At 43.5% G+C, this 17,624-nt stretch overlaps 1 protein-coding gene across 1 annotated transcript; it reads left to right on the top strand.

Moving 5' to 3' along the window:
• The first annotated feature begins 247 nt into the window (after positions 1-247).
• LOC111148391 (glucosaminyl (N-acetyl) transferase 4, core 2) lies at positions 248-13,546 on the top strand. Its single transcript, XM_022504906.1, has 2 exons — positions 248-337; positions 10,195-13,546. The coding sequence occupies exon 2, from the start codon at positions 10,196-10,198 to the stop codon at positions 11,558-11,560; it is 1,365 nt and encodes a 454-aa protein (XP_022360614.1). The 5' UTR covers positions 248-337; position 10,195; the 3' UTR covers positions 11,561-13,546.
• Positions 13,547-17,624: the final 4,078 nt, after the last annotated feature.

Below are 17,624 nucleotides of genomic sequence, written 5' to 3'. Positions count from 1 at the left end.
TTTTGTTTTTTTCTCCAGAAAAAACTCTCAACGTCTTGCAACATGAGGGTCACAAATCATTACAAAATAGAAACTTCATTCGGTAGTATCATTTATGGCCCTTTAGACTTCCTGCTAAAGACTTACCCCAGTAGTTTTGCCCAGAAGGATACAGAATCCGCTTTTGATGTTTGCCCTGTGGACCAGATGTACCAAAGCCAGAACCAAGTTGGCCACCTCCCAGTTTTTGTGACTATAAAAATCCTGCCTGAATTCTGCACTTTTTTTTTCTTCTCCGTTGCTTGCAGCCCAGATTTCTGATGACCTTGGGGGACCGCCATCTGGTAAATACAGCCTGGTATGGATTGCTCGTTTCTCCTATGACTTTAAATGACCCCCATAAATCTCCCCGAAACAAAGAAACTCCGGTGAAGTTACTAGTTGAAAGAATTAACAAACAGTGGTTGACACCCTGATGTTTATGCCCACCTTTTGCATTTAGACCTTTAGTCTCGAAGGTGGTGACCGTAGCGTTCCTACTTGTATACCGAAGCTCTCAGCTGTGACAAGTTCTGCAGGTGCCTCCATCCACCTCCCCTCGGATGAGGAGGGTCCGGTTTCCTGCACCCAGACGGTGTTAGCTTGACAGTCTGAGCAACTGAGCACGACTGAGCGCGGGCAGAGGCCCTGTTTGAAGGTATGTTTTGTGTGTCACACTGCTGTGGCATCCTCAGTCCTGCTCTGCATGGGACATGGTCCTTAGGGATGCTCTAACGCTTCACTGCAGTCTTGCACTGTCTGTCTGGAGAATTGCCCGTAAAGATACTGAACCAAGGGGAACTAATACAGCTTCTGCCATGCATGGAGTTTACAGGAGCTGGTTAGCCATGATAACTGCCCAGAACTGGTTGCTTTGAAAGGAATTCTTTGGTTATCAGTTTTGAAACGATTTTGAGCAGATGGAGGGAAAACAACAACAACAGCTTCTACTGATTAGAGTAACTATCCTCCTGTCTTTCAAAATCCAAGACGGGTGTACGTCCCCCGGAACGATATTTGCACCAGACATTAGCAAAAAAGAATGTCGTCAGGGAGTGAGAAAAAAAAATTAGAATGTCAGAATGCAGGAAATGATGCATGTGCTATTTCAGAAAAGGAAAACCAAACTGCAACGTATGGAGCCTTTCCCAATTTTCCCAAGAAACCATTTCCTCTGGTTGCAGTCCTCTGCCTGAGCAGAGAGGTCCATGCCTGTGACCTTCATGATCGCATTGCCGGATAGCAAAACATTATTCCATGTAACACATGGGAAGTAAGGATGTGCCCAAGATTAAATGACTTGCCAGGATGACTTGAGTTGTTTGTTGTTAAGGTTTTATTTATTTATTTGAGAGAGAGAGAGAGAGAGCGCATACATGAGCGGGGAGAGAGACAAGCAGGCTCCATGCTGAGCACAGAACCCCATAAGGGGCTCGAGCCCACACCCCCAAGAGCATGATTTGAGCCAAAATCAAAAGTCAGACACTCAACCAGCAGAGCCACCCAGGCGCCCTGACTTGAGTTTTTGATGGCACAGCCCAGACTAGAACTTAGGTCTTCTGATTTTGTCCCACTGAATGACTACCCTGTGCCAGTTAGGTATTACCTGGATCTGGATCTAGAACAAGAACAAGGCTTGTCAGGGAGACAGAAATAAACAAGCGAACAAAGTTACTGCTGCTGTGATGAGTGCTTGAAAGAAAACAAGGAGTTCAGCAGTCAGGAAAAAGACTAGAGAAGAGTGATCAGAGAGGACCGGAGGAAAGGACATTTCTCCTACAGCTTGAAGGACGGTGAGGGACCAGTAACCCCAGGATCCAGAGAAAAATGGTCCGAACATGGGGACAGCAAGTGCAAGGGTCCTTAGGCAGGAAAGGGACTGGCATTCTAGAAACTTCGAGAAGGCAGCTATTGCTTAGAGTGTATGGGCAAGAAGAGCAGAATAAGATGCAGTTAGAGAGGAAGGTATGGACAGGAACTGGCTGGGCCTTGTGGCCATGGAAAGGATTTCTGGCTTTATTCCAAGTGCAGTAAAACCCCAGTGAGGGGTTTTAAGTGGAGGGAGTAGGACTAGGGAGGGAGAGCAGTCTGATTTATGTGTTTAAATGATTCTTTTGGCTATATTACAGAGAACGGATTAGAGGGACGAAAGGGAGTCTAGTGAGGAAGTTATTTCCTTTAGAGGCAAAGAGTTGATGGTGGCTTGGCCTTTGGTGGTTCCTGTGGAATAGCGTGGATGTGGTGGTGGGTGGATTCAAAACACATTTTAGATGTAGAACCAACAGGGTTCTACTCCTGCCAAGAGATTGGAGAGGCACCCTGACATTGTGGTTAATACCGTAGGCTCTGAAATTTGGGCCAGAGTTGAAAATCCTGTCCTCCCGATACTAGCTATTTACTCTCAGTGTCTCAATTTCCTAATCTGAAAAATGGGGACAGTGATGGGGGGGATAAAGAATGAATGATAGGGATAATAAACCTAGTAGGTTTATTGAGTGGAATGAGTAACACAAATAGTATTAGTGCTCAGGATAGACTGTTAGGAAATGACAGGTATGGGTCCATTGAATCTGGGAACGTGATGATTTTTATTGACTTTGACCTGAACAGTCTGAGTTGAGGGAGCAGCCGAGTCAGGCTGGACAGAATACCACCATGAGGGCTCTAGATCCTGGGCAATAAAAGTCCCCGCTCTGTCCAGGCCCTCGAGGGGGAGCAGTTGGATGTACAAACATGTACATAACAGAATAAACACATTCCTGGCGTCCCAAGAATGAAACAGTGTTAAATGATTGCTACGAAAAAAAAAATGGTGGTTGGGACTCTGTTTTCTCATCTAGAGAAGGAGGAAGTTGAACTCCATTACCGTTAAAGTCCTTGTCAGTTTTAGGATTTTGCTTCTAGGTTTCTGCAGGAATTATGCGATAATTTAAGCTTTGGTGAAGAAGGCCCAGAAAAGTAAATTCTATTATTGAAATGGTTGTGTGTTTTTTTTTCCTCATAGAAGAGTATGTTGACCTCAGAAGTGGTTTAGTTTCTAACAATTTACGGACACAGTTTAGAATAGGACTTAATTCACAGTGTATTGTGAAATGCAAGAAACAGGTAAGACAATACCTAAATAGCGAGACTCCTGGTTAAAAAGCAAGCCCACAGCAGTGTCTTTACTGAATATAGTCTGGAAGGACATCCTGGCCAACAGAATGCTTTTGGCAGGCGGTTGGATTACTGGTGAGCTTTATTTTTTTCTTTAGACTTGTCTTTCTCTTTTTTTTAATGAAAGTGTTTACTTTTATAAACAGAACAGAAAAACACTTTCTTTTCCCTTTGGAGCCTATAATCTCTTATTATTTGAGGATTTGTCCTCTAGTTGTATTGTATTTTGGCCGGAGTCACGCCATTCTTGTGTTTTTCGTGGTTACTGTTTACCTACTCACAGTCTGATCATTACTTGCCTTTGCGGTCTTCCCTCTAGAACAATGAGAATGTTAGGTCAGCTGGGCAAGAACCTTGCCTTTCTGCTCCTTTACTGACTCTGCAGGTGCTGTGGGGTGTTAAAGAAATGCATCTTGAGTGAGTCATCCTCCCACTGATGGTCTTCTCGAAAACTTTCTCTTGGTTTGATGATGAGCCTGTTACCCAGGGCAGAACCAATGACCTTAATGAAATCAAGACGCTGTGGTAGAAGGACCTTAGCTTACTCAGCTAGGTCAGGAATTTATTTATATAATTATTTATTTATTTATTTATTTATTTTTAGTGAGTTCATCTTTATATTAATGTTCTTAAATGATGATTCTTCTTTGTAAAACTTTAGGAACAAACGAAATCCTGACATTTCTAAATCAATCAACTCTTGAAATCCCATTTTTCGCACTAACATGTAATGATACTAAGTTTAAGAAGTTAAAGGTTCCTCACAGGGGGGATATTCTTCATGCAGAGAGAAATTTCACCCAGAAAGTTTGCTAAACTAGTTAGTTATTCTCAGAGATCCCCAACTGTGTGACTAGTCACAACCAGAACAAGTAAGTCGTCAGTGATGGGATATAAGACAAGAATTCATCAAATGAGCTAGCTTGCTTTTCCTTCGATGGGTTCCATGGCCGGAAGGTTGACTGGTCTCCTGGATTGCCCCAGCCTCTGACCACAGGAACAGAGTGTGTGCCTCCCCCAGCAAGGCTCCAGGCTAATTCTCCATGTACAGAATCCCTTAAACTGGGTGGAGGGTCTCAGGGCGAGGTGATTTGATGTCCATTTCCTGTTTCAGCTTTGGGACGGTCAGGTAAGACATAGTAATGAGAAATTTTATTCAAGGACAAAAACTGTTGTGGAAAACGTTACGTTCCGAGAGACAGTATTAGTATTACCTAGAGGGTTAAGAATGCATCCCTGGAACACAATTCTCTGGGTTCAAGTTTCAACTGATGGGGATCCTAGCTCCGTATAACCTTGGGTCATTTCTCAGTCCCCACGGGTTTTAGTTTACTGGCTTGTAAAAGACGGATGAAGGTCGTGCTCACCGCATCAATCCGCTGAGGGGGCTGCACACACGCAGAGGATCTAGAACGTTGCCCCATGTAAGGACTCTTTGGGGACTCTACGTTCATAATAATGCTGATATTAATTTAATAAGGAGTACCTAGAAGCATTCAGGCATCCATTCTAAAACACTGAATTTATGTCAGAATGGGAAAATGGAAGATAGATTAAAAAGACAGGACGGTAAACCAGAGGTGTGGGCGGGATCTTTAGGGAAGTCAATGCAGAGGAGGAGGGGGGTAGCTTGTCGCTCAGGTGACTGTGATGCAGGTGAAGATAATGATGAAGATGAAGCCACAGCCAGTACTGGCCAGGCAGTCCGTGTCAGGACTGTGCTAAAGCACTTTGCATGCCTTACCCCATTTAACCTCCAGAGCCCCATAGTGGCTGCTGTGATTAGCAGACTTATACTGATGTGGACACAGAGATGGGGGAGTTTGAGCAACTTGTCCAGGGTGCAGGTGCTCCATAGGCTGTTTCTGAGATGAGTGGAGGGCCTCCTCTGAGCAGAAGCCCCAGCTGTGTGGCTGGAGCAGGGGACGTGTACTGTGGCACCCGTGTGGCATCCGCCTTTCTGGTGCAGCCCCCGAGCAAGGTCTTAGCTCTCGACTGCTCCCCTGGTGTCGTTTCCACCTCCTATGTTGGTCAGAAAAGGGGTCAGTCATTTCCTTAACATTGTCTGCCTGTCAGCGCATCCTGTGTAATGTACTAGAAACCCCAAGGTTTGGAGTCAGGCAAGATGGGCACAGGTGTCAGGTACACTGTGCCTCTCTATGGAGTGACCCCATTCACATGCAGGGGCTCCTGTGCCCTCGCAGCAGCTTGAGGGGATTTCTCATTCCCATTTGGAGACAAGAAAACTGGGCTTCAGAGGTTCAGTATCCTGAAGGCTCTCCCCAACCCGGTACTATCTCTCTCAAGTGCCGCCCTTCCCCATCTGAGTTACTGGAGAGGAGTGGGGTGTGCAGGGAGGGAGCAAGAGAGGCAGGGGAGTGGAGGGAGCAGAGAACACCTATTCTGCAAATACGGATGGTAGATCCTTCATTCCTGGTCCCTAAGCTAAACCAGAGTCAGTGCTTTGGTCCTCAGCCGCCTCCTCCTCCGTGTCCTGAGTTTCCATTCTCCCTCCTCCCTCGGGAAGGCAAGCATGCGCTATTTGGCAGTCCTGGGTTTTGAGATTGCTGACTTAAGGAGAGTTCGAGGAAGAGCTGCTAATGGTTGTGGCCACTTAGCCCTGACTACAATTATCATCACTTAGCTGGGTGTACCTTTTGTGTGCCTGCTGTTTCTCTTAAGGCTGTAAACAGTGCCTGGAAAGGCAGGGTAAAGAACCGGGTTTGTGGAAAAGGCCTCATTCAGTGTCTTGGTTGGTTTTTTATTGAATTATCCAAACAGACCTTATTTCAGCTGAACTGTAGAGATCCAGCCGTGTTATCACGTCCTTCTCAGTCGTGTCTTCCTCCCTAGGGACTCGTGTCCCCGTGTGTGGCAGTAAACTCCGCAGTGGACCGGGCTCCTTATTTGTCTGGGCAGGTGGAGGGTGAAGTACCCCTTCTCCTGTGGGTGGGCACTTATTTGTAATGTAATTATCAGACTACTTCCTGGCAGCAAAATGCCTGCCTGCTTCCCGCTCCCGGGGCCTGAAGAAGGAAGCAGCGGGCATTGGGTGTTTGCAGAAGGGGGCGTTGCTACACTCATCTCCTAGGAACCATGTGGCCCACAGGACTGCAGCCTGACCCCAGCAAGGTCTGCTCAGACCTCAGGAGCTCGTTCCCGTTGTGGGGAGTCCTGAGTTCGGGCTGCAGGTGGCAGGGAGGTGAGGCAGGTGCCACACTGGGCAGGTGCCTGCCCACAGCCCACCTGTACCCTCTGTGGCTCCCCATGGGTGTCACACACAGATTCTCTCCAGAGGAAAGCAGAGCCACGGTTGGAAACGGTGGTTTCTCACTTCCTGAGGCTTTCGTGCCCTTAGAGATTCTCACCAAAGCCGGGAAGAAGCCCACAGTCCCTTTCAGGATTTGACAAAAGTTCTTTCACACCAAAGGGCTTACACCTCCCCCGGTGACTTGGGACAGGGTAGTATTGGGGGGCTGCTTGGTTCTCCTGACGTCTAGGGCTGATCCATAAGGAGCTCTCCTCCTTAAAGATTCCCAGAGTAGGAAAAGAGAAGAAGAATTCGAGAGCCAGATGCCTGGGCTGTCCCAGTTCCCTCCCCTCGTTGCTTTAAAATCACCTCTCATCCCTGGCTGGTGAAGCTCAGACATGCGACGCAGAGCCAGATCCCACAGGACTTCTCACAGCGCCCCTGCCACCAGCGCCCAGTCACCTTCTCTCTGTGGGCAGGCAGCCATGCCCTCTAGCTCGAATCAGGCTTTCTAGGCACCAGACTGGAATCAGGAAGTGTGTGCTCCAGGGGTTCTCAGGAAGGATGGGGAAGCTTGGGTGCAAGGAGCCCCTGGAAATGGGCAACAGGACAGGGAGCCAGTCTTTGCCTTTTTATGTACATGTGAAGATGATAGTTAAATGGTACGTCATAAACACCACAACTCTGGAAGTCTTTGAAAGCCTCTCTAGAAATTTAAGGGGATTGGGGCATCTGGGTAGCCCAGTTGGTTGGGTGTCTGCCTTTGGTTCAGGTCATGATCCTGGAGGCCCCCGGATCAAGTCCCGCCATCAGATTCCCTGCTCAGCTCAGCGAGGAGCCTGCTTCTCCCTCTCCTACCTACTCATTCTCTCTCTCTCTCTCTCTCAAATAAATAAATACAATCTTAGGGAGGAAGGGAGGGAGGAAAGAAAGAAGAGAGGGAGGGATATTTTCATTTTACCACTGTGTATCAGGGGGAACTAGTAATGGACGCTAAGTAGAGATCCCATAGACCAATAAAGGGAGAAACAAAAAAGCAAAAATTTACTTTGGGTAGGATTCATTCTAATCCTAACCATTTATGTAAGCTCCTTCCTATGTATGCCTACTTACCATGCATTAGGACAATGATGAGATAGGTTGATTTGGGATTGATAAATCTTGTAAGTCAAATTTTACCACAACACGTACCTCTGAGTGCATGCTCAAGCTTCCGGAGTTGCAGTTAGTGTGGCCCTGTGTGTCCGGAGTCCATTCTCCCATGCTCTGTAACAACTGGCAGGGACCTTGAGCTTGAGCCTGAGTGTATGGAACCCACTTCAGTTTGCTTCGGAGGAGCAGAAAGCTGAGACCCAGGGCCACAAGCCTGGCTGGGATTCCCTGGATGCTGATCAGGTAATGCAGTTGGAGAAGAAGGGATGGTGTTTATGAGATGATCTGATAATGTGGGTGTGAGGGAAATGGAAGAGTCAGATTCTGGCTCTCTCATGTCAAGCTTGGGTTATTGAGTGGTTGGTCTCACCATACACTGACACAAAAACACAGGAGAGGAGATGTCAGGTTCAGTCTGGGACTCATTGGAGGTAGGGTGCCTGCGGGATATCTGGTGGAGTTGTGGAGATGTCCATCACGCAACTGGACGTTCATGTCAGAAGCCTGGGCAGCAGGTGAGGCTGGAGACAAAGGTGTTGGCCACATGTCACAGTCCAGAGAGCTAGGGACAGAGTGTGTGAGAAGAGCAGTTGAGAAACAGGACCCCAGGGAAACCCACCCGGGAGAGACTGTGATGGGATTGGGGAGGACAGTTTGTTGTCAGTAAGGTGTTCTTTAACAAATGTCTTTCCAGTAAAGGTGAACGAGGCCATGCCCTTCCCAGGAGAGCTAGTTCAATTAACCCGTAAAGAAATATGCAAAAATTAATCAGGTTCAAATGGCTTGTTAATTCTAAGGAAATTGGGAACAATAATTATGTCCTCATGTAAAATTTACTGATATGTGTTAATGATAAAGTTTTAGAATGTAAGTGAGGTTCAGTGGGGTGGAGTCCGGAGCTGATGACCAAGAAAGAATTCTTGAGACATCTTTGGTGCAAAGTGGTGGTTTATTAAAGCATGGGGACAGGACCCGTGGGCAGGAAGCGCTGTTGCCCAGGGGTTGTGAGGGGTGGCAGGTTATGTACTATGGGGTTGGGGGAGGTAAGAAAAAAGGGAGGTTTCAAAAGAACTTTCATATGCTAAAGAGGACCTACAGGATACTGGAGGCCTTGAGGCCTTGAGGCCTTGCCATTGTCAAGGTTTTCCCCTCTAGCAAGGTATTAACATTAAGATAGTTGGGAGATTCCTAAAGACTGTCCTGTAAGTCCCATCCAGGAGTGGGGGTGGGGGAAGGTTACAGGGTGTCAGCTTTTGCTTTGTCCTCAGCCAGCCTTCTGTTCCCTCATCATTAAGAAATTGCACGTGGGCTCCTCAGACCTCCCCAGGTCTCAGGATTTGAACTTCTTTGAAACAGCCCTATGAACCCAGCTGGCCCTCCTGTCCTCAGACCTTGGGGTGCTGCTTTCTGATTTCCCCTTCCTGCTGCTTCCAAAATAAATTCATCTGTGCCTCCGTTTGATTAGCCTGTTTTTTATCTGAAAAACATATAATCATTTTTAAAAAATCAAATACAGAAGGATATTTGGTGATTAATCTCCTTCCTACCCAGCCTGCTAATCCCCCATCCTGTCCCATCCCACCCTGCAAAGCAGCTCCTCTTCCTGGTGTCGTGTCTATACAGTATCCCTCTGGAAATAGCCAGCCACCTGCCTTTTCATAAATAAAGTTTTATTAGAACACAGCCAAGCCCTTTTGTTTACACATTATCTGCAACTGCTTTCCAACTACATGTGCTCTTTGGGTGTAGATGTTATTTGTATCATCATTTTTTTTTTTTTTTTGGACACACATGTGAGCACGCTGTACACAGCTACACATTTTGCTCATTTCCCTTTCACTGTGTATATGGGAATCATCTCACCAGGGCAGATGCAGACTTGTTTCAGACTTTTTCACTATGGTGTGGATGTAATTAATCCATATTTCACGTGGTGAAAGGAAAAAGGGAGCTCTCTGGGGTCTTTTCTTACAAAGGCACTACTCCCATCAACCAGGGCCCCACCCCCATGATCTAACCACCTCCCGAAGCCTCCACCTCGTAATGCCATCAGCCCAGGGCTTAGGTTTCAAAATGTGAATCGGGGAGAGACATAAAGATTCAGTCTGTAGCAATGGGCTTTCCCCATCTGACTTCAGATCTAAATCTCATAAGGATCTGAAGGGAGACTCACCATGGATGCCCCTTTTAGGCTCAGGTGGGGCATTCGCATCTCCTCTGACCTCTAAATGACATAAAACTGTGTAGACCAGTTCTGCCCAAACCAGAGTAATCTATCCCCAAATATGCTAAGCAGAAATGCAGACAGTAAAAGTTACACAGTACCCATATTTTAGGAGTTTACATAATTTGGCCATTCTGTTTGGTAACCAACATCTCTCACAATTCAGATATAGTTAACACAGAATACCACAAAATACTACCATTCTGTATATTCTCATTCATTTTTTTTTCTGGATTCTCATAATGGTGAGAACCTTGTCTTATTTACCCTGGGGCCCAGCATTCTGCCTGGCATGTGAAAGGTACTACCCAGTGAATTTTGATTGAACTGAACTAATTTTCTCTTAGTTCTCTTTCTCGTATTTCAACTGAATTACTCCTTTTTCCTCTTACAGAATGAAGACGTTCAAATGTTGTTTTAAATACCCAGCACAGCAGAAGGTTTTCATCTTATTTGTAACTCTGTGGCTGTTCTCCCTGTTGAAGCTTCTAAATGTGAAAAGCCTCTTCTTCCCTCAAAGAGGTGTTTACTTGGTCGAGTCCTTCCTGAGTACCTCACCTTTTGTAAGAAACAGGTACACCAATGTGAAGAATGAAGTCAGGTATGACGTGAACTGCTCAGGGGTCTATGAACAGGCGCCTTTGGAAATCGGCAAGAGTCTGGAAATAAGAAGGAGAGACATCATTGACTTGGATGATGAGGACGTCGTGGCAATAACCAGTGACTGTGACGTTTATCAGACCCTCCGAAGGTACCATCAAAAGCCCGTTTCAAGGGAGGAGAAGAGCTTCCCAATAGCCTACTCTTTGGTCGTTCATAAAGACGCCATTATGGTTGAAAGGCTACTCCATGCTATATACCACCAACACAATATTTACTGCATCCACTATGACCATAAGTCGCCTGATGTCTTCAAAGTTGCCATGAACAATTTAGCCAAGTGCTTTTCCAATGTTTTCATTGCCTCCAAATTAGAGACAGTGCAATACGCACATATTTCCAGACTCCAGGCCGATCTGAATTGCTTGTCAGACCTCCTCAAGTCCTCAGTTCGTTGGAAATACGTTATCAATCTGTGTGGGCAAGATTTTCCTTTGAAGTCAAATTTTGAATTGGTGTCAGAGTTGAAGAAACTCAACGGAGCAAATATGTTAGAAACCGTGAAACCCCCAAACAGTAAAATGGAAAGATTCACTTATCACCATGAACTCAGACAGGTGCCTTATGAATATGTGAAGCTACCAGTAAGGACAAACGTCTCCAAGGAAGCCGCCCCTCATAACATTGAGATATTTGTTGGCAGTGCTTATTTTGTTTTAAGTCGGGCATTTGTGAAATCCATTTTCAACAACTCCCTCGTTAAAGACTTTTTTGCCTGGTCTGAAGATACGTACTCGCCGGATGAACATTTTTGGGCTACCTTAATTCGGGTACCAGGAGTACCTGGGGAGATTTCTAGGTCAGCCCAGGATGTGTCTGACTTACAGAGTAAGACCCGCCTTGTCAAATGGAACTATCACGAAGGCGTCTTGTATCCGCGATGTACGGGCTCCCACCTTCGAAGTGTGTGTATCTTTGGGGCGGCAGAATTAAGGTGGCTCATAAACGACGGGCACTGGTTTGCTAATAAATTTGATTCTAAGGTGGATCCTGTCTTGATTAAATGCCTGGCGGAAATGCTTGAAGAGCAGCAGAGACAATGGATCACTTTATCTTCAAAAAAATTACTTATGGCTAAAAATCCCATAATCACATCATGATGAAATCATGATAGAAGGAAGATGTCTGATAAATAGAGTTCTTATGGACTTGTGTGCTCTACCATGCCCAGTTCCACTCGAACTTAACTCCTCATAGTTTGCGAGGTGTCCATAATTCCATGCACAAAGGCGACAATTAGCCTGAATTTGGTTGGGTGTTTTTATGTTTGTTTCCTTGTAACCTTATGGAGCTAAATCAGAGATTCTAAACAGTCCATCATCAGAGCTCAGAAACTACTGAGCTCCAACTGTATGCCAGGTACTTTTATAGAAACACGTAGGAATTAAATCCAAATTGTAATGAGTTGTACAATGCCTTCAAGGCTTGCCCTAGCCCCACAGCAACCTTAATATCTTACATTTTCCTCATAGCAATCAAGATTCTACAGAAAAGGTGTTGGAGTGTGGGATAATCATGTAACCATTGAAACCACCAATTTCAGGGTAGTGTTTATGTTCAGAGACCAACACTCCACTTGTCTTTTAATTCAGCTCCCTAGACTTTTCTTAACCATTAGAATATTTGAAGGAGAAACCATTACCTCAGGAAAGCTCAAACAATTGTCCAATTTCCTGCTTGCCAAAGCATAATTTTCCTATTGGTGCCTCACCCTTTCAGTTCAGAGTCCAAAGATTCTGTTGGCGGGGCATTTACAGCGGGTGAATGTCAGGGAGGCTGGGTGGGGGCTGGGGGGATTGGGATAAGTGGTGCCTGAAGAGAAACAAAGGGATCTGTAGGACTTTTGCATCATGTTACACAATGGCTTCATGAATGATCTCTTTTTAATTCAATTAGTTCTTTAAAATTATTGATTAAATATAAGAACTTGATTAATAGTTGAAAGTGTTACACTCCCAAACGTTGAACCTAAGTCTTCTAGCTCATAGATTATCATTATATGTAGGGTTCTTTTATAGTGGAATTAGTGTAATTTTGTTTTATGGAACCTTAAACTAAGAATCACTGAATTTTCTTGAAAAGGTTGTGTAAAATATGACAGCTTTCTAAATTAACTATTATGGCCATTTAAAATTTTTACTTAAGTCTCTAGTAACTATCCAAGTAGAATCCAAGCTTAAACTTACAAAAACTGTTTAAGTCTACTGAAGTCTCCTCAGCTTAGATAGAGAGAGGAAAATTTAAGTTTCTTAATGACATAGGAAGAATATTCATTAATGGTATTTTGTAAAACCTACACCTTAGAAAACTACCAGACGAATCAAATATACATCTATTTTAATGTCACTGTCTTGTACCGGGGGTGAAGTGGGACAGGAGCAGGGTCCTGAGAACAGGTTGTAGAATTTTTTTTTATGTCTCTTGGGAAATCATGGAACTCATGTAAAAATTTTTTGCTGATCTTACGTTTCAGTGTCAGCCTCAGCATCTACATAAAGATGTAGTAATCAAGGCCAGTGTGAGACTATTTGAAAGACTAGAGTAAATATTTTTGTAAATGCCTGTGTTCTACCTGTGAAATGTACTTTGCTGGTTTTAAAGTTTATGATACTGAGAGCCAGGAGGCACCACTTCTCTCCCCTTCTTCTCTGGAACTAATTTTTCTTCCTCTTTTCCCCCTACCCCCTTCAAATTACTTTATTCTCCAGAAACAACTATGACCAAACTCCTCTTCTTAAAAATAAGTAACTGTTGAGGGCCCCTGGGTGGCTCAGTCAGTTTAGTGTCTGACTCTTGGTTTCAGCTCAGGTCATGATCTCAGGGTCATGAAATCGAGCCTCCCATGTGGGGCTCTGTGCTCAGTGAGGAGTCTGCTTAAGATTCTCTTCCACTGCCTCTCTCCACGCCAAAATAAGTAAATCTAAAAAAAAAATAATAATAAGTAACTGTTGGATAGAGTTAAGTTCTGCAGAAGACACTTACAGTTTGATTGTGTTTGTGTCTGTGACAAGCTAAGTCATTTTGATCCCTGGGAGCCTCAGTTTTTCTGGTCTTGAAAGTGAGTACTTGGATGCCTACCCTGGCTTCCTCACACATTCGTGTGTGTGTGTGTGTGTGTGTGTGAGAGAGAGAGAGAGAGAGAGAATCAATTAAAATAGTGTGTGAACTGATTTGAAAATGAAGACAAACTGCTAACAATAAATACCAGAGCTCAGTCTCATCACAGGGCAGACAGAGATCCAGCCCCATTGTGAGACCTAACCATTTACTTCTTCTGCAAAACCTTTGAAATATAAAAGAAGTCACAGTTGCAGGAACAACTTCTGTAAATGAAGCTGGGTTCAAAGAAATCCCTGTTACCACATCTGGAGTTCTTTTTAAGCCAACAAGATGAGCACATCAATCCAGTGGCTTGGATCAATTTTTTCTACCTTCTAGGCTTCAGTACACAAGGTCCTGCTGAAATCTTGTTTTTTATGCTGTTGGCCATCAGAATAAATGTAAAGGCTGAAAAATAAATATCGATCTCCTGTCCAGTGTCTTGCCTCCTGGTGAGAAATGATTCTATCCCTGGAAAGTTTCCAGTTGTTAATCACTTTCATGCCATATTCCAATGAAACATGGCCTCACAAAGACACAGCAGTGCCTTCTTGTCCCCATTGACACATTTCCTGGGATTCAATTCAACATTTCAGGGAGCTTGTCAGGTCATCTCTTTTGCCTTGGGAATCATGCAGTTTCCTTACATGTCTCTGAACCTCCTTGAGACCTGATTTTTCCGCTAAAACCTTTCTGTATATTTTTTTTTTCTGGTCTAGAAAATGTTCTGTAGTCTGTGTTTTATAATCATTCTTTGCATAGTATTTATTGAATCTATGTTCTAAGTTACTTGGCAACAAGACCAGGACCTTAAAGTTTGTATGTTGTATTAGATATTAATAATGAAAAAGCTACTAAAATAGATCTACATTATGTGAACAATCTACTATAACATTATAATATTTAAAGATCAACGTTGCTGCTATTTTTAATGTTTTGGTTGTTCTAAGTTATATGTATATATATATGTATGTATACATATATGTATATGTATACATACATACACACATACACAAATAAAATGTTTAAATTTACAGTTAAATTTGAAGATTTCTCTTGCCTTCCAGAATGTGAATATTATACAGACATACCTATTTTGACAAATTTCACGAAAACAAAAATGACAATCTTCTTCACGAATGGAAAGTGGATGTACTATATGTATGTTACAACTGTTTTTGTTGTGTATGTGGTTGGGTTTTTGTTTGTTTTTTTTTTTTTACCATTTTTGAAAAACATAGTTCCCATTATAAGAGTTTTAAATAGATTGATGTTAAATTTTGGTGTTACACTGCTAGCAGATGTTAAATCTCTATGATTGTAAAATAAAATATGCTCTAAAAACCAAACCCCTGGATTTTGTGATGTTTCCTTTCTCTGGTAATACTGGCTTCCCACAAAGACTTTCCGTTTATGACACTCACCCAGTATTTGAAAAGCACAGGTGATTTCACTTCAGAGTTAAAGAGTTTGTTGTGTGTGTTATCCACAAAATATGGGCATCTGGGCCTGAATTGTTCAATTTGAAGGAATCTTTCAGAATCTCTGTCTTCATTCTCCTCCAGATTGACTCCTAAGATGAATTATCAAGACAAGTATTCCTTTGTGCTGGATTACTTTGTGGAAGTTATAGAGCAGGGAGATGGAGCTCTTCATAGCCGGTCCCTTGGTCCCTGGAGAATCAAGCCTTTTTCTCTCGCACGCCAGGACTCCTGCCTCAGGGTGAGCCCCTTGACTGGGATGCCTCCAGGGCCCTCAAGTTTGGTCGGTGGCTCATTTCCTACTCTGCCAAGCTAAGGACCATTTCACGTGACTGATCTCCATGCCTCCCACCCACTCGGAAAATGCCCCGACCAGTTTTCCTCTGTCATCCTGTATAAAGCCATAATTGTCACCAGTCTCCCAAGATGGCAAGGAGTATGCATGTCACATCCACAAATCACAATCTGCCACAAGGAATAAGGCCATGTTGGGAATCTTTGACATAGTAAAAATTAACATCTACTCTTAACCTCTGGCTAATTCTCACTCTGGCCAAACTGCACAACGATGCGAATCCACAGTAATCTCGTGGAAGGACTTGGACTTTTTCTGATAGTGGTTGAGGGTGGGGTTATTCAGCATCATATTGAAGACCCTTAGGCTCTATTCCTAGGAGTCAGTTCTATGTGTTTTTTATTCCCTTTGGGATCTACAAATCTACATAGGAACTAGAACACGGGACTTCTCATTTCATGAAACTGATTATGGGGAAACCCTGGCAGAGAGAGCAGATGATTGCAAATTTATTCCCACTACTGGAAAGATATTCCTGGGAAAATGCATAGCAAACAGCTTGAACTTTGCTTCAAAGACAAATGATCAGTGTCTTCACACACATGGGTGTGTTGACTCTTCACTTGGCCTCAGGTGTGGCCTTCACGAAGAGCAGCAAAGTCCTTCCTGGGAGCACCTGGGATTGGATCATGGAAAAGACAAACAACCAGAAGAGAATCTGAGGAAAAATTGTGGTCCCTGACTTGAGTGAATTTATTTTACTTTTTTGTTTTCATTGTTATAGAATAAAATAAATGTAAACAGAAATCATTTATAGTCATAATTCTAACATCCTGACAAACCATTATAGTTCTCTGAATGCTCCTTTTTTTATAAATTTATTTAAATTTAGTTAATTAACATGTAGTGTATTATTAGTTTCAGAAGTAGAGTTCAGTGTTTCATCCGTCTTACATAACACTCAGTGCTCATTACATCACATGCTCTCCTTCATACCATTCACCTAGGTACCCCATCCCCCTACCCAACTCCCCTCCAGCAACCCTCAGTTTGTTTCCTAGAGTTAAGCATCTCTTTTGGTTTGTCTCCCTCTCTGACTTTGTCTTGTTTTATTTTTCCCTCCCTTCCCCTATACTCCACTGTTTTATTTCTTAAATTCCACATATGAATGAAATCATATGATAATTGTCTTTCTCCGATTGACTTATTTTGCTTAGAATAATACCCTTAAGTTCCATCCATATCACTGCAAATGGCAAGATTTCATATTTTTTGATGGACCACATCTTCTTTTTTTTTTAAATTAACATATAATGTACTATTTGCCCCAGGGGTACAGGTCTGTGAATCGCAAGGTTTACATTCACAGCACTCACCATAGCACATACCCTCCCCAATGTCCATAACCCAACCACCCTCCATACCACCCTCCCCCCAGCAACCCTCAGTTTGTTTTGTGAGATTAAGAGTCTCTTATGGTTTGTCTCCCTCCCGATCCCATCTTCTTTCATTTATACTTTCCTACCCCCCAAGACCCCTACATTGCCTCTCAACTTCCTCATATCAGGGAGATCATATGATAATTGTCTTTCTCTGCTGACTTATTTCGCTAAGCCTAATACCCTCTAGTTCCATCCATGTCATCACAAATGGCAAGATTTCATTTCTTTTGATGTCTGCATAGTATTCCATTGTATATATACACCACATCTTCTTTATCCATTCATCTGTTGATGGACATCTAGGTTCTTTCCATAGTTTGGCTATTGTGGACATTGCTGCTATAAACATTTGGGTGCACGTGCCCCTTCGGATCACTACATTTGTATCTTTAGGGTAAATACCCAGTAGTGCAAATGTTGGGTCGTAGGGTAGCCCTATGTTCAACTTTTTGAGGAACCTCCATACTGTTTTCCAGAGTGGTTGCACTAGCTTGCATTCCCACTAACAGTGTAGGAGGGTTCCCCTTTCTCTGCATCCTCACCAGCATCTGTCATTCCCTGACTTGTCAATTTTAGCCATTCTGACTGGTGTGAGGTGATATCTCATTGTGGTTTTGATTTGTATTTTCCTGATGCCGAGTGATGTGGAACACTTTTTCATGTGTCTGTTGGCCATCTGGATGTCTTCTTTGCAGAAGTGTCTGTTCATGTCCTCTGCCCATTTCTTTATTGGATTATTTGTTCCTTGGGTGTTGTGTTTGGTAAGTTCTTTATAGATTTTGGATACTAGCCCTTTATCTGATATGTCCTTTGCAAATATCTTCTTCTGTCGGCTGTCTTTTTGTTT

This window comes from Enhydra lutris, unplaced genomic scaffold, assembly GCF_002288905.1.
Source record: "Enhydra lutris kenyoni isolate GAN:26980312 unplaced genomic scaffold, ASM228890v2 scaffoldscaffold19, whole genome shotgun sequence".
Classification (NCBI taxonomy): domain Eukaryota; kingdom Metazoa; phylum Chordata; class Mammalia; order Carnivora; family Mustelidae; genus Enhydra; species Enhydra lutris.
This window is presented reverse-complemented; position numbering and strand designations above follow the sequence as displayed.